Source organism: Rhinoraja longicauda, chromosome 40 (assembly GCF_053455715.1).
Source record: "Rhinoraja longicauda isolate Sanriku21f chromosome 40, sRhiLon1.1, whole genome shotgun sequence".
NCBI lineage: Eukaryota > Metazoa > Chordata > Chondrichthyes > Rajiformes > Arhynchobatidae > Rhinoraja > Rhinoraja longicauda.
In genome coordinates, this window is record NC_135992.1 from 8,492,159 (window position 1) to 8,513,408 (window position 21,250).

General features: G+C 46.7%; 1 protein-coding gene across 2 annotated transcripts in view; it reads left to right on the forward strand.

Moving 5' to 3' along the window:
* LOC144611577 (branched-chain-amino-acid aminotransferase, cytosolic-like) overlaps window positions 1-20,699 on the forward strand; it is a 54,244-nt gene extending 33,545 nt beyond the window's left edge. For both annotated transcript variants that reach the window (XM_078430747.1, XM_078430746.1), the window contains exons 2-11: window positions 5,123-5,197; window positions 6,813-7,013; window positions 7,939-8,049; window positions 8,561-8,680; window positions 9,758-9,921; window positions 10,935-11,077; window positions 12,326-12,411; window positions 14,743-14,883; window positions 16,642-16,716; window positions 17,797-20,699. In XM_078430747.1, coding sequence (XP_078286873.1) covers window positions 5,123-5,197; window positions 6,813-7,013; window positions 7,939-8,049; window positions 8,561-8,680; window positions 9,758-9,921; window positions 10,935-11,077; window positions 12,326-12,411; window positions 14,743-14,883; window positions 16,642-16,716; window positions 17,797-17,838 — 1,158 coding nt within the window. In that variant the 3' untranslated portion in view covers window positions 17,839-20,699. The remainder of the gene's footprint in view (window positions 1-5,122; window positions 5,198-6,812; window positions 7,014-7,938; window positions 8,050-8,560; window positions 8,681-9,757; window positions 9,922-10,934; window positions 11,078-12,325; window positions 12,412-14,742; window positions 14,884-16,641; window positions 16,717-17,796) is intronic.
* The last annotated feature ends 551 nt before the right edge of the window (window positions 20,700-21,250 follow it).

Consider the following 21,250-nt stretch of genomic DNA (forward strand, 5'->3'; position numbering starts at 1 on the left):
CACACTTATCAGCATTAAACTCCATCTGCCATCTTTCAGCCCACCCTTCCAAAAGGCCCAAGTCTCTCTGTAGACTTTGAAAATCTACCTCACTATCAACTACTTCACCTATCTTAGTATCATCTGCATATTTACTAATCCAATTTGCCACACCATCATCCAGATCATTAATGTAAATGACAAACAACAGTGGACCCAACACAGATCCTTGGGGTACTCCACTAGACACTGGCCTCCAACCTGACATACAATTGTCAACCGTTACCCTCTGGTATCTCCCATTCAGCCATTGTTGAATCCATCTTGCAACCTCACTATTAATACCCAACGATTTAACCTTCTTAATCAACCTTCCATGTGGAACCTTGTCAAATGCCTTACTGAAGTCCATATAGACTACATCCACAGCCTTGCCCTTATCAATTTCCCTGGTAACCTCTTCAAAAAATTCAAGAAGATTAGTCAAACATGACCTTCCAGGCACAAATCCATGTTGACTGTTTCTAATCAGGCCTTGATTATCCAAATAATTATATATATTGTCCCTAAGTATCTTTTCCATTAATTTTCCCACCACAGACGTCAAACTAATAGGTCTATAATTGCTAGGTTTACTTTTAGAACCTTTTTTAAACAAAGGCACAACATGCGCAATGCGCCAATCTTCCGGCACCATCCCCGTTTCTAATGACGTTTGAAATATTTCCGTCATAGCCCCTGCTATTTCTGCACTAACTTCCCTCAATGTCCTAGGGAATATCCTATCAGGACCTGGAGACTTATCCACTTTTATATTTTTCAAAAGTGTCCGTACCTCCTCTTCTTTAATCCTCCTAATTTCCATCACTACTCTACTTGTTTCGCTTACCTCACATAATTCAATATCCTTCTCCTCGGTAAATACCGAAGAAAAGAAATTGTTTAATATCTCCCCCATTTCTTCCGGCTTAGCACATAGCTGTCCACTCTGACTCTCTAATGGACCAATTTTATCCCTCACTATCCTTTTGCTATTGACATATCTGTAGAACCCCTTGGGGTTTACTTTTACATTACTTGCCAAAGCAGCCTCATATCTTTTTTTCGCTTTTCTAATTTCCTTCTTAAGATTCCTTTTACATTCTTTATATTCCTCAAGAACCTCATTTACTCCCTGCCGCTTATATTTATTGTATATCTCCCTCTTTTTCCGAACCAAGTGTCCAATTTCCCTGGAAAACCACGGCTCTTTCAAATTATTATTCTTTCCTTTCCACCGAACAGGGACATAAAGACTCTGTACTCTCAAAATTTCACCTTTAAATATCCTCCATTTCTCTATTATATCCTTTTCATAAAACAAAAATTTCCATTTCACTCCTTTTAAATCCTTTCTCATCTCCTCAAAATTAGCTTATCTCCAATCCAAAATCTCAACCCTTGGTCCAGATTTGACCTTCTCCATAATGATATTGAAACTAATGGCATTGTGATCACTAGACCCAAAGTGCTCCTCAACACATACCTCCGTCACCTGACCCATCTCATTTCCTAACAGGAGGTCCAACACTGCCCCTTCTCTGGTAGGCACCTCTACGTATTGCTGCAAAAAACTATCCTGCACACATTTTACAAACTCCAAACCATCCAGCCCTTTAACAGAATGCGATTCCCAGTCTATATACGGAAAATTGAAATCACCCACAATCACCACTCTGTGCTTACTACTAATATCTGCTATCTCCTTACATATTTGCTCTTCCAATTCTCGTTCCCTATTTGGCGGTCTATAATACACCCCTATAAGTGTTGTTAAACCTTTCTCATTTCTGAGTTCCACCCAAACAGCCTCCTTAATCGAGTCTTCTAGTCTGTCCTGCCAAAGCACTGCTGTGATATCCTCCCTGACAAGCAATGCAACACCCCCACCTCTTGCCCCTCCGATTCTATCACATCTGAAACAATGAAATCCTGGAATATTTAATTGCCAATCGCAACCCTCCTGCAACCATGTTTCACTGATCGCCACAACATCATACTTCCAGATGTCAATCCAGGATCTAAGCTCATCCACCTTTCTTACAATGCTCCTAGCATTAAAATATACACATTTAAGGGACCCATCATTTCTTATTCTCAGTTTATTTCTTTTCCCTTCTTTCTCTCCTACATATTGGGTCTGAGTGTTTCCTTTTTCTGCCTCCTGCCTCACACACTGCCTATTAGCTATCTGTGTTTGAGTCCCTCCCCCCAACCGTACTAGTTTAAAGTCTCCGCAGTTATTTTAGCAAATCTCCCCGCCAGGATATTGGTTCCCCTCGGGTTCAGATGCAACCCGTCCTTTTTGTACAGGTCATACTTCCCCCAGAAGAGGTCCCAATGATCCAGAAACTTGAAACCCTGCTCCCTGCACCAGTTCCTCAGCCACGTATTTATCCTCCACCTCACTCCATTCCTATTCTCACTATCGCGTGGCACAGGCAGTAAGCCTGAGATTATTACTTTGGAAGTCCTTTTTTTTAACTCTCTTCCTAGCCCCCTAAATTCTCCTTTCAGGACCTCTTCCCTTATCCTACCTATATTGTTGGTACCTATATGTACCACGACCTCTGGCTCCTCTCCCTCCCCTTTCAGGATATCCTGGACACGCTCAGACACATCCCGGACACCGGCACCAGGGAGGCAAACCACCATCCGGGTCTCCCGACTGCGTCCACAGAAACGCCTATCTGACCCCCTCACTATAGAGTCCCCTATTACTACCGCTCTCCTCTTCCTTTCCCTACCCTTCTGAGCAACAGGGCCGGACTCCTTGCCAGAGGCCCCGGCACCGTCGTTGCCTCCAGGTAGGCTGTCCCCCCCAACAGTACTTAAACAGGAGTACTTATTTCCAAGGGGTACAGCCACCGGGGTACTCCCTAGTCCCTGCCTCTGCTCCTTGCCCCCCCTAACAGTGACCCACTTGTCTACCTCCCGTGGTCTAGGAGTGACCACCTCCCTGTAACTCCTATCTATAACCTCCTCACTCTCCCTGATCAGACGGAGGTCATCAATCTGCCGCTCCAGGTTCCTAATACGGTCCCTTAGGAGCCCCATCTCGTCACACCTGGCGCAGATGTGGATGTCTGGAAGACTATCAGACTCCCAGATTCCCCACATCTGACACCCAGAACAAAAAACTGCCCTGGCAGTCATACTCTCCAAACAAAGCCCCGTGCTCGGTTACTAAACCTACCGCCTGGCCGCTGCTCCAACCGCTCCAACCGCCCACCCAAAAGAACTGAGTGATCTCCTGGGAGAGGCGAAAAACCGGATAAAAAACCCAGGCCAATTTGGGAAAAAATCCGGGAAATTCCTCTCCGACCCCAAGCTAGGCGATCGAAACTTGTCCGGGAGATCACACAGGTCTTACTCCTTACTATCCCCACACAATCCCCACACACTACTTCCCAAGCAACACAGCTTGGTGCTGCTTGCTGCTTGCTGCTGCTTGCTGCTGCTACTGCTGCTTGCTGCTGCTTGCTGCTTGCTGCTGCTTGCTGCTGCTACTGCTGCTTGCTGCTTGCTGCTGCTATGCTGCTTGCTGCTGCTATTGCTGCTTGCTGCTGCTACTGCTGCTTGCTGCTGCTACCTCGGATTTCACCATATTTCCCAGACAGATTAATGAAAAGTATAACAAGTGCTTCAGTGAATCCAGGACTGATATCCACATTGTACTGCCTGTCTATTAAAAAATTAGTTGTTAACATGAGAAGGAGGAGCAAGGACATTTCCATCCTCAATGCTGACAGGGCATCCTGTGGGGTAGTTAAGTTCAGTTCACTTTATTGTCACGTGTACAGTGAAAATCTTTTGTTGCGTGCTAACCAGTCAGCGGAAAGACTATAAACGATTGCAATCAAGCCGTTCACAGTGTACAGGTACATTTCTAAAGGGAATAACATTTAGTGCAAAATAAAATGGCATATCGGGGTGACCAATAACTATTGCCTTGATTGGCACATTCTGAAAAATAAGTTGTAACCTGTAATAGAGTGTAGAATTAAGGAACCGCAGATGCTGGTTTATACCAAAGATAGACACAAAGTTCTGGAGTAAGTCAGCAGGTTAGGCAGCAGCCGTTGGAGAACATGGATCGGTGAGGTCACTCATTCCTTCCATCCAGAGATGCTGCCTGTCCCGCCGAGCTACTCGAGCATTTTGTGTGTATCTGCAAAGTGATGAGGGGCAGTTCCGACCTGACAGAAAGAAAGAGTGAGATACAGTATACTAGCTTTGCCATGCCCTGGTCTGCTCTTCCATCTACGCCAAGGCGGACCTTAAAAATATCCATTGACTTGGCCTCCACAGCCATCTGTGGTAATGAATTCCACAGATTCACCGCCATCTTACATCTGCATATGTTGCAGTCTTCAGTGCTCAACAGAGAATTCTTCAACTTTAAGAACTCACTGTTTCTTTCAGTCTGTATCCGAATTGAACACATCATTTTAGCTTAGTTTTTAGGTTGCCCTGCAGGGCATTTTTCACAGTCTTACAATTAGTCACACGTTACTCATTCAGATAAATAAGATAAACCTATAACTATTTAACTGCTAAAATGTGTAATCTGTTGTAGCTGGGCTGACAGCACAAATTAGGTTAAAGAAACGTTTTTTGGAACTATTAGCTGTTTGGTGATTATTTAAAAGGCAATTAATAGAGCTTGCGTATAAATGCCTGAAAATTATCACAGAGAACAGCTGTTTTCAGTGCAGTTTCTCCTTCAGCAGTAACTTCATATTTCGTTTTAAGTTTTAAAACAGCGTGGAAAGAGGCCATTCGGCCCACCGAATCCACCCTGACCATCGATCACCTGTTCACACTAGTTGTATGTTATCCCACTTTCTCATCCACTCCCTACACACTAGGGTCAATTTACAGAGGCCAATTAACCTATAAACCCATATGTCTTTGGCATGTGGGAGGAAACCGGAGCATCCAACGGAAACCTACACAGTCTCAGGGAAACCTTACGAACTCTGCACAGACAGCACCTGAGGTCAGGATTGAGCCCAGCTCTCTCAAGCTGTGAAGCAGCAGCTCTACCACCTGTGCCACTGTTTCACCCGAATTAATCTCATGTTAATTTTCTCTTTTGCAGGTTTTGCTGAGGCAGTTGACCCCTCCTCATCGTTTAGCCAATGGATCGCGGAGATCTGTTTGCACAGCATTTAAGGTGACCTAAAATGTTGCATTGTGTTTTAACGGTACCTTGCCACCGGTTCTTGTAGCTTTGCGATATTTGCAGCTCGTTCTCAATATAGTGCAGGTGTCAACATATGGCCACCATACAGTGATGTACCACTGTTACTCTCCTGGTTAAAACCTAGGTTGTGGCCCAGCTTGGTGCAGTGTTTGCTAATATCATCCTGGACAGCATCAGGGGGCTTGGAGTGCTAGGGTCAATTACCCACATCCATGCCCTTGATCACCTTCCTACTGAAGGATCCTGTGTACGCAGAGGATCAGGTTTGAAGTGATCCTGCAATGTGATTGAGCATCTATTGAAGCCAAAGATGGACACAAAATGCTGGAGCAACTCAGCGGGACAGGCAGCATCTCTGGAGGGAAGGAATGGGTGACGTTTCGGGTCGAGACCTTTCTTCAGACTAGTTAGGGATAAGGAAAACGAGAGATATAGACGATGATGTAGAGATAAAGAACAATGAATAAAAGATATGCAAAATAGTAACGATGATAAAGGTGATGTAACGATGATGAACAATGGCCTATTTCCTTTATCATCGTTACTTTGTTGTATATCTTTCATTTCTTTGTTCTATATTTCTATATATCGCCATCTATATCTCTCATTTCCCTTACCCTTAACTCCCAGTCTGAAGAAGGGTCTCACCCGAAACATCACCCATTCCTTCTCTCCAGAGATGCTGCCTGTCCCTCGGAGTTACTCCAGCATTTTGTGTCTATCTGGGGTATGTAACAGCCAGGATTCTGATTCAGAATGAATGGAAGGAAGGTACACAGCACCTCCTTACCTCCAGCATCTTCACCTAAACTCTTCTGGAGAGAAATCCAGGAATACCTTGTTTGGCTTCAATGGCCAGTCAGAGATCCTTAGGGGAGGTAAGGACCAGCAAGGAGTGATTAGCGGAGCTAGAAACCTTTGGAAAGAAACTAAGACCGAGACCCAAGCTTCAGTTTTCTCGCACTGGGAGGAAATGAGTGGGGAGACTATTCAGAGGTGGTCATGGAATTGGGAAAGGAAACTGGTGGAAAAATGGAAACATTTGAGATGTTATTCACAAAATAGGATATGAAGTAGGCCTACAATGTTATTCACAAAATAGGCTATGAAGTAGCAAAGGAGCAGAAAATGCTTACCAGACAACTAATATTATACAAAACCAATCTAATACTGGAAATAGAACAGAAAATGCTAGGTATACTCAGCAGATCTGATCAGCGTACAAAAATAGGTCCAAAGTGCTTGAGTAACTCAGTGGTTCATGCAGCATCTGTAGAGAACGTTTTGGGAAATGGAAAAGCTCAGGGGGCAGAAAGCTGGAAGAGAAAGACGGGTGTCAGGGTTATGGGGAGAAGACAGGGGAATGGGTTTAGGAGGGAGAGATAGATCAGCCATGATTTAATGGCGGAGTAGACTTGATGGGCCTAATGCTGCCCCTCCTACCTTTGACCTTATGTGTAGAGTCTATGTTCGAGTTTGATGACCTTTCACCAGCAGAGGAAAGGGAAACGCAGGATACCAGGCAGAGTTGATGCTGCAGTTGTCTTCAATAACACAATACTCTTTGTCTTCCTGCTTCGAACAGGCGGCTGATTTGCAGATTGAACTCACTAAACAACCCAGGGAGAAGCCCGACAACGACACCCTGGTGTTCGGCAAGTCGTTTTCAGACCATATGTTGACAGTGGAATGGGACGCAGAGAAGGGCTGGAGCAAACCCCATATTAAACCTCTGCAGAACCTCTCAATTCATCCTGCATCTTCAGTTCTGCACTACTCTATAGAGGTAACCAATTTCCTTACAAGATCCGAGAAGTAATACTTTTAAACACCAGGGCCAATACCTCAGTGCTGAATTACTATCTACCTCATTGGTAACCCTCGGTCTATCCTTGATCTGACTTTGCTGGCTTTACCTTGCACTAAACGTTATTCCCTTATCATGTATCTGTACACTGTAAATGGCTCAAGTGTATTCATGTATTGTCTTTCTGCTGACTAGACAGCACGCAACAAAAGCTTTTCCCTGCACCTCGGTACATGTGACAATAAACTAAACTGAACTTGCCCTTCCCATGGCATCCTGCAGTTCTCTGAACCATGATTCGGAATTCCCACTCCTCATTTCTTCCATCCACAACCATTCATTCCTTTCTGTGTCAGAACTTTGGGGTGGTGCAGCGGTAGAGTTGCTGCCTTGCAGCGCCAGAATCCCGGGTTCGATCCTGACTACGGGTGCTATCTACATGGAGTTTGTACGTTCTCCCTGTGACCACGTGCTCCGGTTTCCTCCCACACTGCAAAGACGTCCGGGTTCGTAGGTTAATTGGCTTCGGTAAAAATGGTAAATTGTCCCTGGTGTGTAGGATAGTGTTAGTGTATGGGGATGATCACTGGTCAGTGTGGGCTCGGTGGGCAGAAGGGCCTGTTTCCATGCTGAATCTCCAATACTATCAGTTAAAAAATTGGCCAGCAGATGCATTGTGAACCCTGATAGACAAGGGTTAGATATCCTGACATCGGCTCCATTAAAACTACGCCAATCAACCCCACTTGGGATGTTGGTCCTGGAGGGAAGTTTGGTGGGGATGGAAGGAATGGTTGATGAAAGTGTCCTTTTGTCATCGAATGTGTGTGTGTGTGGGGGGGGGGCACATGGGACAATTTGAAGACAAAACATTTTTTTTTCCTCCTCCCGTTTTCGCCAACAGCTGTTTGAAGGTATGAAGGCTTTTCGTGGTGTGGACAACAAGATTCGCATGTTCCGACCGGACTTGAACATGGAGCGGATGCACCGGTCAGCGGTCAGAGCCAGTCTGCCGGTACGTTGGGCACTCGCTTACATTCTCCGCGTTGAAGAGAGTAAGACAAAGACACGCAACAATTCACAGTGCTCGCAGGGGATGACGTGGTGTGTCACGATGCCAGATGTGGAGAGCGATGTTCCAGTGTTCAGCTCCCACGCCAGGACTTGCAAACGTTCAATCCAGTACTGAGAGGGTGTTGCATTGTCCAAGATGTAACTATTTGAATAATACATTCAATTAAAGCCCTGCTGGTTTGTTTGGCAAATCCTACCTGGTTCAACGACACAAACTGCAATTTGACAAAGCCACTTAATTCAAATCATAGCACCCTGTGGTGCTGAATTTCCATTTCCAGCAGGCTCCATGCATCCTTGTGGCCTCTTTGACACCACGTGTTTGAAGCTGTTCATGGTATAATTTTACACTTTTATTGCAAGGTACATTATTGTGCATGCTGCCCTTTAGAAATTGATACTTTCTTTGCTAGAACTTCTGGGAATTGCTGCCTGTTTGCCTGTGTTTATAGGAATTTGACAAAGGAGAGTTGACGGAGTGTATTCGAAAACTGATTGAGGTCGACAGAGAATGGGTCCCGTATTCTGATAAAGCAAGTCTCTACATCCGACCCACCTTCATTGGCACTGAGGTAGGAGGCCTCTGTTTTGCATGTCGGTGCCGTGTGTTTTAAGAGATTTGCCTACCAGTTGCTTATTTAAACAAAACTTAATTAAACCACCAGCACGGTGGCGCAGCGGTAGAGTTGCTGCCTTACAGCGCCAACGACCTGGGTATGATCCTGACTACAGGTGCTGTCTGTATGGAGTTTGTATGTTCTCCTCGTGACCTGCGAAGGTCTTCTCCGGGAACTCCAGTTTCCTCCCACACTCCAAAGACGTACTGGTTTGTAGGTTAATTGACTCCGGTAAAATTGCAAATTGTCCCTCGCGTGTAGGATAGTGCTCGTGTACAGTGATCGCTAATTGGCACAGTGGGCCAAAGGTCCTGTTTCCGTTGCTGTATCGCTAAAAGTAAAAACTAAAACAAAAGTGTGCAGTTGAATTGTATAAAAGACAGTGTAACTGCTTCAATCGAGATATCACAGAATACAGATGGATTCCATTGAAGCAGATAATTTTCTCTGACCTTACCTTATCCACCTTAAACTTGCATTCCCTTGTTATTAATGCACGCAATGTGATCCCATCCCCGCACACTCCTCAACCCTTTCTACACTGTGCAGCCACTGAACACTAGTTTAGTTTAGTTTAGAGATACAGCGGGGAAACAGGCCCTTCGGCCCACCCAGTCCGCACCGATCAGTGATCCCCACGCATTAACACTATCCTACACACACTAGGAACAATTTACACATACGCCAAGCCAATTTACCTACATACCTGTACGTCTGGAGTGTGGCAGGAATACAAAGATCTCGGAGAAAACCCACGCGGTCACGGGGAGACCGTGCGAACTCCGTACGGACAAGCACCCATAATTGGGATCGAATCCGGGTCTCCGGCGCTGTAAGGCAGCAACTCTACCACTAGCCACTCGTTCTGCGGATTTTGCCCCAGATATTGTGCTGATCACTGGATTATTTAGCTTTCCTTTGAGAAGATGGGACAGTTTGCACCACAGCAAGTGGCGCCAGCTAAACGCTCACTAAGAAGCAACTGTTGTGGGCCACACATTCACCGCTGCACATTTGCTTTCTCTTCCCCAGCCTTCCCTCGGAGTGTCTCGGACTACCCACGCCCTACTCTTTGTTATCATTGGGCCTGTTGGACCCTATTTTGCGACAGGAAGTTTCAACCCTGTCTCGCTGCTTGCTGATCCGAAGTTTGTGCGTGCTTGGAAAGGAGGCGTGGGTGACTGCAAAATGGGAGGGTAAGTGAGCTCGAAAGGAATGAGGTCCTTGTTCAGATGGCACTTTTAAAGATATGATTTAATGGAGAGAGAATGTCAAAATCAGGGGTTTCTGGCACTGGGCAACGGGGATTGGAACCCCCGACACTGGAGCACCGGGATCGGAAACTCCCAGCACTGAGCCATGAAAATCCTCTTCCACAGCCAACAATGGACCATTGTGGGCTCCACCTTTCCTTGGCCATCGGTGCCGGCTCGGATTTGTTCTAAACCTCTTCGTACCACTAGTTTCCCTTCAGTCTGAAGAAAGGTCTTGACCCAAAACGTGACCTATTCCTTTTCTCCAGAGATGTTGCCTGACCCACTGAGATACTCCAGCATTCTGGGTGTGCCGGGATGTGTTGTGACCAAAATTACTTGTGATGAGTAGAATTTAGTTTAGTTTGGCCTGTTATTATTGTCACATGTACCGAGGTACAGTGAAAAGCATTTTTGTTGCCTGCCATCCAATCAGCAGAAAGACTATCCAAGCAGCAGGGGAGGGCAATTTGAGGACTTAGCACCTTCATTTTAATTATTAACTTGATTATGCTTAAATTATCCCAGTTTGTAAAACTCCAGTGCAAGATCCTTGTCACGCTGTCTGTGTCCAGAATGATGGGCAAGAGGATCGCAAGAATTGAATCATCAGGTTAAAGGCAGAGCAGCGGTAGAGTTGCTGCCTTACAGCGTCAGAGACCCGGGTTCCATCCTGAGTACGGGTGCTTGTCTGTACGGAGTTTGAACGTTCTCCCCTTGACCTGCGTGGGTTTTCTCCGGGTGCTCCGGTTTCTTCCCACACTCCAAAGATGTACAGGTTTGTAGGCTAATTGGCTTGGTATAATTGTAAATTGTCCCTAGTGTGTGTAGGTTAGTGTTGGTGTGCAGGGATCGCTGGTCGGCGGAGACTCGGTGGGCCGAAGGGCCTGTTTCTAAGGGTTATATTGTGTAAATTCTGACCAAATTCTCCTCTCACTTACTTCCTCACCGTGTAGAAATTACGGCCCCACGATCTATGTTCAGAATGAAGCTCTGAAGCAAGGCTGCCAGCAGGTGCTGTGGCTCTATGGAGACAAGCACGAGGTCACAGAAGTGGGGACCATGAACATCTTCATCTATTGGAAGAACGAGCAAGGCGGTGAGTATTGCAGGCCATGCCAGCTGCACACCCAGCCCGCTAGTATCAGTGCAAGCCCTTATCCAATGCACTCACACACACTGCTGCCTTTATATATACCTTCCAAGCCCACATTTTACAAGCCTAATAGCCACAGTTCAAGATTCTTGTAATCTTGCCTTCCTCCTGTTGCATTCCTCTTACGTCTTCCAGCCTGGTGGAGCCTTTGTTGCCCTGTGAGGCCTAACTTGCCTATCTCTCCTTCACTGCGAGACCGGGCCTGGCCTCTGTCCCTCCTGCAGGCCAGCCTGTTGCCCCCTCCTGCCCTGTGTGGCCAGGTCTACCTCTCTCCCCCTCACTGCAAGGCCTGGCGTGTATTGCCTGCCTCTCCATCCCTGTGGGGCCAATGCTGCCTCCCTCCTGCTCTGTGAGCCCTGGCCTGTCACCCACCTGCCGCCTGATTCTCTCTCCTTCCCTGTCTGGCCTGGCCCGTCTGCCTCTCCCTCATTGTGAGGCCTGGCCTGGCCTATGTATCTCTCCAGCCCTGTGGAACCAGGCTGTTTTCCGTTCCCGTGTACTGAGACCTGGCCCTGCCCTGTCTCCCTCCTGCTGTGTAGGGCCATGACCTGATTCCCCTGCATGTCCTGTGCGGTCATCCCTGCCTGTCTTTCATTCACTGTGAAGCCTGACCAGCCTTACCTCCCTCCTGTATTCATATCATCATATCATCATATATATACAGCCGGAAACAGGCCTTTTCGGCCCTCCAAGTCCGTGCCGCCCAGCGATCCCCGCACATTAACACTATCCTACACCCACTAGGGACAATTTTTTTTTTTTACATTTACCCAGCCAATTAACCTACATACCTGTACGTCTTTGGAGTGTGGGAGGAAACCGAAGATCTCGGAGAAAACCCACGCAGGTCACGGGGAGAACGTACAAACTCCTTACAGTGCAGCACCCGTAGTCAGGATCGAACCTGAGTCTCCGGCGCTGCATTCGCTGTAAAGCAGCAACTCTACCGCTGCGCCACCGCGTATTGTAGAGCCCTGGCCTAATTCTCTCCCTCCTACGTCCCCTCCCTCCTGCCTCTCCCATACAGGGTCTGCCTTTTCACTTGCACTTGCTGATAACTGGTTGTGGATTTTAAGTGTGTCAGTTCCCAGAGCTGTCGTCCATGTTAAGCAGATGGTTGGGGACGTATGCCCGACTAGAGGTGATAATGTTTTGGTTTCTTGTTGAGTAATTCTAGACTTCCTCCTCCAGAGGTGGAATTGCTCACTCCTCCACTGGATGGTACAATCCTTCCGGGCGTCACAAGGCAGAGCTTGCTGGACCTGGCACGGCAGTGGGTATGTTGGCATGTCAGCAATAAATCTTCATGCATGTAGGGAGGAACTGCAGGTGCCGGTTTATACCGAGGATAGACACATCGTGCTGGAGCAACTTCAGCGGGGCAGGCAGCATCTCTGGAGAAAAGGAACAGGTGATGTTTCGGGTCGGAACCCTTCTTCGGGTTGAAAGTAGAGGAGGGGGGAACTGGAGGCAGGAAAAGGCCAGAACAAATCGGAGCAGGCAACAGATAACCAAGGAAATGTAAAGCTTTCCTTCATGTGATGTCATCACAGTGATATCATGCACTCTCATTGCCTCCGCCTTGGGTGGGATTTCTCTAATCAAATCCCATCACTCTCCCAAGCTAGCTAGTTCCGTGTTGTTTTAAGTTCTGCCTCTGTCACACACTGCCTGACAGATTGGATAACGGAGTTGCTGCCACTGAATTCAAGCAGCGAGTTTAGTTTAGAGATACAGCGTGGAAGCAGGTCCCACGGGCCACCGAGTCCGTGCCGACCAATGATCATCACACGCTCACACTACACACTCCAGGCAAATTTTACAGCGGCCAATTAACCTGCAAACTTGCACATCTTTGGAATGTGGGAGGAAACCGGAACACCAGGAGAAAATCAATACGCTCACCGGGAGAAGGTGCAAGCTCCGTAATCAGGATCCAATCCGGATGTCTGATGCCACTCTACCACTGCCCCACTGAGGAATATCTGTGTCACAAGACACGGTAGCGCAGCGGTAGAGTTGCTGCTTTACAGCGAATGCAGTGCCGGAGACTCAGGTTCGATCCTGACTACGGGTGCTGCACTGTAAGGAGTTTGTACGTTCTCCCTGTGACCTGCGTGGGTTTTCTCCGAGATCTTCAGTTTCCTCCCACACTCCAAAGACGTACAGGTATGTAGGTTAATTGGCTGGGTAAAAATGTTTTTTTTTTAAATTGTCCCTAGTGGGTGTAGGATAGTGTTAATGTACGGGGATCGCTGGGCGGCACGAACTTGGTGGGCCGAAAAGGCCTGTTTCCGGCTGTATATATATGATATGATATGATAAGATAATAGGTAGAGTCAAAGTACTAGGCAGTGTGTGTCAATGTTTATTCTAGTCAGTCCAGAAAGCAGGCTTTGTATCCAGTGTAATTCGCTGCCCAATGCCTGAATAATCAGTTGCATGATTCAGGAGTCTAAACAACGGGATCTTTTGTGTGGAATGAATGCCTGGTTGCAGATCGGTGTGGAGTTGTACACCGGATGCATGGTGCACACTGGTGCAGCATTGCAGTCTGGCCATCATGTTGTAAACTGCATGTTGCCATCTCATGTACACTTCCCATCTCCTGAAGAACACTTCAGTCAGGCATTTTCACGCAGCTGTCACTCAACAAACTGGGTTATTTCATCAGAGATATCAGTGAACACCAATAACTTCACGAGAGTGGGTGCTTTCAAAATTGTGGTTCCTGACTCCATATCAGTGCTGTGGCACAGACTGGAATCGACCTGTGTCCGTACTGTTACAAAATAAGACCTACTGAAGACTTTATTTCTTGGCTAGGGAAAGGGTAAACAGAAATCCTCTTGCCTGCTCTATATGGATGATAAGATGGCTTTTATGACTTTTATGACTTTTGAAGATGTGTGAAGCGGTCTCAATTTTAATTGTAAATGTCAGGCGATGTTCATGGTTCCTGCCAGCCCTACATGCCCTGGGCCAGTGCGGGTGGGTTTTTGGATGAGGGAATGCCACACGGTGGTACAGCTGGTAGAGCCGTTGTCTAATGGCGCCAGACACCTGGATTTGATCCTGAACTTGGGAGCTGCACGTTCATTCCACTGTGTGCTCCGGTTTTCTCCCACATCCCAGAAGACACGAGGGTCTGTAGGCTAATTGGCCTCTGTAAATCACCCCTGATGTGAACGAAGGTGGGATAACATAGAACTAGTGTGAATGGGTGAACAATGGTCGGCATGGATTCAGAGGGCCAAAGGGCCTGTTTCCCTGCTGTATCTCTAAACTTAACTAAACTAAACTCAATGACGTAAAGTGGGGCATTTTGGGGTTGTCATTGTGTGGCTGGAGGAGGATGAATGCAGATTAACAAGCAGTCATGAGTCAGAATGCAGAAGGTGGTTCATAAGGAATAGGACTAGAATTAGGCCATTTGACCCATCAAGTCTACTCCGCCATTCAATCATGGCTGATCTATCTCTCCCTCCTACCCCCATTCTCCTGCCTTCTCCCCGTAACATCTGACACCCGTACTAATCAAGAATCTATCTGTCTCTGCTTTAAAAATATCCACTGATAGTACATAATTAAACACTGTTTATTTCCAGGGAGAGTTTAAGGTTTCAGAGCGAGGGTTGACGATGCATGAACTAGTCAAAGGACTGCAAGAGAATCGAGTGAAGGAAGTCTTTGGTGCAGGCACAGCGTGTGTTGTGTGTCCAGTCGATCGAATCCTTTACCTGAACCAGGTGAGTCCATTTGATGGAACCCCACTCTCTGAAATGCTTTGTGGCATCATTAAAGCTAATGGGTTGAAAAGCGGAGTAAGAAACTGAAATTCCACCCAGCAAGCAGACAGACGAAAGCCCATGATAGACACAAAGTGCTGGAGTAACTCGGCGGGTCAGGCAGCATCTCTGGAGATAAAGGATGGGTAACGTTTTGGGTCGGGACCCTTCTTCAGACAGAAGCCCATGGTTCAGTTGATTCCAATGACAAATATCTGATAACATTTTAAACCAGATTATAACTGAGCCAGGGCAGGTTGTTTAACCTTTGGTCCCAAAAGAATGTCTACTTTGTGTTTATTAACAAAATGCTGGAGTAACTCAGCAGGTCAGGCAGCATCTCGGGAGAGAAGGAATGGGTTATGTTTCGGGTCGAGACCCTTCTTCAGACTACTTTGTGTTAGTCAATTTCTTTCCTGGACTGGGGAGTGTCCAATGCGAACATATTGTTCCATGCAAGGTGCTGATTGTTATGATATCTCCTATTATTCCCCCACTAACACTCTTTACACATAGAGGACATGTGTTTAAGGTGAGGGGGTAAAGATTTAATAGGCACCTGAGGGGAAAGTTTTTTTACCCAAAGGGTGGTGGGTGTGTGGAACGAGCTGCCAGACGAGGTAGCTGAGGCAGGTCAGTTGTGAGCAGTTAACACTCGGCTTTTGTGCACTCCCAGATTTTTCACAATGCTCTCCCTGAATGTTCCTTTTCCATCCCATGTGGTCACAGGGGCTGGGTTTCCCAGCCGTAAGTAGGGGCTTGCATTTCTTCGAGGAGGTTTTAGCCTCATTCCCCTGTCTACTTGGTAACTCTTCCTGTAACAGCCCTGGGAATGGAGTGTCTATTTCAGGAGACTCCAGTCATTCATGTGAACGATATGACCTGTCCGAGGCAATGAATTGAATGCAATTAGAGCTGCTGGCCAAACTTTATAGACAATAGACAATAGGTGCAGGAGGAGGCCATTCGGCCCTTCGAGCCAGCACCGCCATTGAATGTGATCATGGCTGATCATTCTCAATCAGTACCCCGTTCCTGCCTTCTCCCCATACCCCCTGACTCCGCTATCCTTAAGAGTTCTATCTAGCTCTCTCTTGAATGCATTCAGAGAATTAGCCTCCACTGCCTTCTGAAGCAGAGAATTCCACAAATTCACAACTCTGACTGAAATTTTTTTTCCTCATCTCAGTTCTAAATGGCCTACCCCTTATTCTTAAACTGTGGCCCCTTGTTCTGGACTCCCCCAACATTGGGAACATGTTTCCTGCCTCTAACGTGTCCAACCCCTTAATAACCTGCTTGGCTTATCCATGCAGTTAGTTTGTCAACATCAGCAAATTACGTTTAAAAAAAAAAAATGCTCAGGAATTAAGCACCAGTGATAAAGAAAGTCAAAGAACCAAGTGCCAATGACTGGGGCTCATAAGGAATAGTAGAAATAGGCCGTTCGGCCCTTTAAGTCTACTCCGTCATTCAATCATGGCTGATCTATCTCTCCCTCCTAATCCCATTCTCCTGCCTTCTCCCCATAAACTCTGGCACATGTACTAATTAACGCTCAAATACGCGGAAGGAAAAAAAAACAAGCGTTAGAAATTTGAGAGTCGCAATACTGAATGTGATTAAAATAGTTCTAATGCCACAAAACTGGTGTTTTTAATGACGGTGGAATATTGTAAAATAACACAGTTCTCAAGTTGCTCTTTTTTCTTTATTTAGAACTATCACATTCCCACCATGGAGAATGGCCCAGAGTTAGCTAAAAGGTTCTTGAAAGAATTGACAGACATTCAGGTAAAACTTTGGACTATTATATGTACAGCAGCTTGTAATGAATCCTATTGGCACGTGTCAGCTGAAGCTAATGATGGCTCATATCTTCATTCCAATTCTTGGGTAGAATTTCAGTGAAGAGAATCTTGTGATATTATGCACCACAGCACGTTATAAAATGTTCCCTGAAGGAGGAGGTGAAAATGAGGCAAAGTTTTGATTTGAAGTAAACTTTTAAAATATATATTTAAGCGCGGCACCATGGCACAGCAGTAGAGTTGCTGCCTTACAGCGCCGGAGACCCAGGTTCAATCCTGACTATAGGTGAAGTCTGTACGGAGTTTGTACGTTCTCCCTGTGACCACGTGCGTTTTCTTCGGGTGCGCCGGTTTCCTCCCACATCCCAAAGACATGCAAGTTTGTGGCCCAATTGGCTTCTGTAAATTCTCCCTAGTGTGTAGGATAGAACTAGTGTCCATGTTTGTCCAGCCTCTCCTAAAGCTAATACCTTCCAGTCCAGGCAGCATTCTGGTAAACCTCTTCTGCACCCTCGCCAAAGATTTCACATTCTTCATGAAGTGGGGTGACCAGAAATGCACACAACGGTCCTAATGCGGCCTAACCAAAGCAACATATCGTCTAGACTCTTATACTCAATGCCCCGACCGATGAAGGCAGGCATGCCATACGCCATCGTTACCACTCTATCTACTTTTCCACTCTATCACCTCCTTCAGTGATCTATGGGCTTGGACCCCACGGCCCCTCTGTACGTCAATGTTGTTACGGGTCTTGCCACTACCTGTGCACTTTGCCCTCGCATTCGACCTCCCACTTGCCATTCATGTACCTGACCTATATCTCGCTGTATAGTTTGACAGCCTTCCGCACTGTATGAGTGGATCAGTTTACACTACTGTTGGAAAGTAGCATTTCAAGACTACTTTAACTCTACATTCAATACTACTCCACTTCAATAGTGGAGGCCTTTACTGTTTGTTTGTCTGTGTCTGCAATATAACTGGGAAGAGCTATGTAATGTTGGGGTTTGATCTTAACACTAAGGTGCATGGTAAAGATATGTTTCTGTTTTAATTCCAGTATGGTCGGACCTCCAGCGAGTGGACAAAGCTGGTCATCTGAATAATGGAAATCTGGTTTCCTCTCCACACAACCCAAAGCCAGAGGCAGCTCGGTCTGTACTGGGAATGCTTTCAATGCTTTGTGTTGCTTCTCAAGGGAATATCTTGGAGACTTTATTAATCTTGTCTGGTTGTAGAATTAGTCCGGAAAGTGGATTCAGCAGTGCTATCTTGTTCTAGATTCTTTGGTCTGCCTTAGTCGCCTTTAATCGCTTATCAAGTAAATTGCTGCGCAGTATGGGGATGGAACTTGTTGCAACTTAAACAATAATTGGTATCAGTGACTCTCCAAATGCTCTTGACACTCGTAGAACTTGGAGTTGGTTGTGGCTTTGAAGTGAGAAGCTGGCGATATTGGAGGAGATCGGTCGTGCAGGAAGAAGTCCTCAGCTCCTGTCTGCTGCTTCTGACGATCAGGAAATGCTGGGAATCAGAAGGAGACTGAAAAACAGGAATGATCAATTAATGGCTTTGATCTGCAGTGTTGAACCGATTGGTTTAGCTTGGCCTTTCCTTCAGCCACCTGTCAACTGCCGAGATTTGAACAACCGCCTTGCTGAAGCTCTTCAGCTTTTCATTTTAGTTCTCGCAGACGACATCAACCAGAGCCGTCTGAATCAAAAGGAGTGGCGCAGCTGGTAGAGCCGCAGCCTCACGGCACCAGAGACCCGGGTTCAATCCTGACCACAGACGCTGTTTGCGTGGAATTGCATGTTCCCCCTCTCTTACTGATGGGAGCTCCGGCTTCTTCCCAGGTCCCTAGTACGAGCGTGTTGGTGGGTTAATTAACACAGTGAATCGCCCCTAGTGTGGAGTTGGGTAGTAGAATCTTGGGGAGGGAGTTGACCAGAATGTAGGGAGAATTAAAAATGGGGTTGATGTAGGAATAGTGTTACAGTGTCTGATAGTCAACATGGACTCGGTGGTTCTGAAGGGCCTTTTTCCATGCAGTACAGAGCCTGAATCTCTTGGCTCTGCTAGGTCAGAGTCGTGGACCGGTTGGGGATGGGAATAGAGGTCAGGCACATTGGGGATTCATTCCCCTGAGTTAAACAGCCTGACAGTCACTAAAAATATCTTGCATCTAAGACCATCAGAATGTCATTATGGCAAATTATCTTTTTAATGTATTTTTATTTGGGATCTGGACATTGCTGGCAAGATTGATTGGAGCATTAATTTCCCTGAACTAAGAGGCTGGTTAGGTCACTGTCGGGTCGGTCACGTTGCAATAGGCTGGGCTCACACACAGACTAGACAGTGTAATCGTGACGCATTCCTTTCCCAAAGATCGCTAGTGAACCAGGTGGGTCTCTTCCACAATCCAGCAGCTTCGTGGTCATCTTTGCAAAGAATTTAAATCCCACCCACGTAGGATTTGAACTCGGGTCTCTCTGTGTTTAGTCCAGGCCTCCAGCGCACTAGTTAATTCAACTACTGTTACAATCGCATGTTTTTGTACAGAATGGTGTCAGAACGCACAAAACAAGTTGTATTTTTTTCCGAGTGGCACAAAATTGGAACAAATCAGTCTTTATATGTGCAATGGAAGCTATGCTGCATTCTATGAGAGTTTAAAAAAATTTAGAGCACTACTTTTAATGCTGCACATTTGCACGTGTTACTGTGACTTGTGGTGGTGCTAATAGCTTATTGATGGAGCTCAATGGTACAAGTAGTCAACGCTACATTGAGTTTTTTAATGACAAAGCTGCATCAAGTGTATTGTAGAACCTCCCCTCCTCTTGCTCGCTAAACCACAGCAACTTGTTAAGGTAACCTGTGATAACTTGACAGTATCCCTGTCCTCAGCACCAGTGCAGTGATTGCCCCAAGGACAGGGAACAGAAAAACACAAACGGCTGCACTTCGGCAGTCATTCGGTCAGTGCTGAAGGAGGCTAATAGGTGAATGATGGCAGAAATGCCTCATCTGTTTCATGGTCAGTGTGCAGTCTTCCCCCAATCAAGAACCTGGCCTTTCTTGTTCCACTGTCACATGAGCATTCTCAGTGCTTTCCCTGTTTGTTTAACGGGTTGACCTTGGCCGATGGACTGAGACTGCCGCCACATAACCCCACTGATGAGCAGCAGACGTTACTGAGAAAGCATCTCTTGCCCTCCATGCAGTTAGTTCCATCCAGCTGCCCTGTGTCGAGGAAACTCTTGAGATCGCCCGTCCGCAACCTCAATCTGCGAGATGAGGCCTTGTGGCTGCCTCACCTTTGTGGTGCACGGCCTGCTTTCTGAGGAGGCATTTAGTTGATTGAGGGAGTCTGTATTCATGGTCAACTTCACCGCTGCACATCCACCTATGTCAGTCTGCCTCTGAACATGGGTGAACCCCAGTGTTGTAGTAAGTGGATGTTGGGCAGCACCATGGTACAGCTGGGAGAGCCGCTACCTCGCAGCGCCAGACCCAAGTTCGATCCTGACCTCGGGTGCTGTCTGTGTGGAGTTTGTATGTTCTCCCTTTGACCACACAGGTTTTCTCCGGGTGCTCCTGCTTCCTCCCACATTCCAATGATGTACAGGTTTGTAGGTTAATTGGCCTCTGTAAATTGCCCCTAGTGTGGAGGGAGTTGATGTAAAAGTGGGATGATAAAGAACTGCCGTGAATGGGTGATTGGTGATCGGTGTGGACTGAGGAGCCTTATTTCTGTGCTGTATCTCTAAAACTAAAACTTATCTGCATTTCATTGCATGTCCTCTATGGGTTTATGTGTGTACGTGGGGTATCTGTGTATATGTGAGTGCATCTGTGTGTATGTGGGTGTGTGTGTGCATGTGGGTGTGTGTGCATGTGGGTGTGCGTGTGGGTGTGTGCGGGTGTGCATGTGTGTGTGGGTGTGGGTGGGTGTGCATGTGGGTGTGCATGTGGGTGGGTGTGTGTGCATGTGGGTGTGTGTGCGTGTGGGTGTGCATGTGGGTGTGGGTGTGCATCTGGGTGGGTGTGCATGTGCGTCTGTGTGTGTGCATGTGGGTGTGTGCATGTGGGTGTGTGTGCATGTGGGTGTGTGTGTGCATGTGGGTGTGTGTGCATGTGGGTGTGTGGGTGTGCGCATGTGGGTGTGTATGTGCATGTGGGTGTGTGTGTGTGCGCATGTGGGTGTGTATGCGCATGTGGGTGTGTGTGTGTGTGTGCATGTGGGTGTGTGTGTGTGTGTGCATGTAGGTGTGTCGGTGTGCATGTGCGTCTGTGTGTCCATTGAGAAACCTCTGAACCATTGCATCTAAAACAGGCTGCACCAATGTGCTTCTCCACTCTAATGGCTATTGGTTTCTCTTCCTGTCTGGGTACTGATGAACAGCTGTAGTGTAACAAGCTGACCTCCGAGTCCCTGTAGCAGGATGCCATTTTCACTTAATCCTTGGGTGTGACAGTGTGGTTTGACAAACTGCAGCTTGGGACAA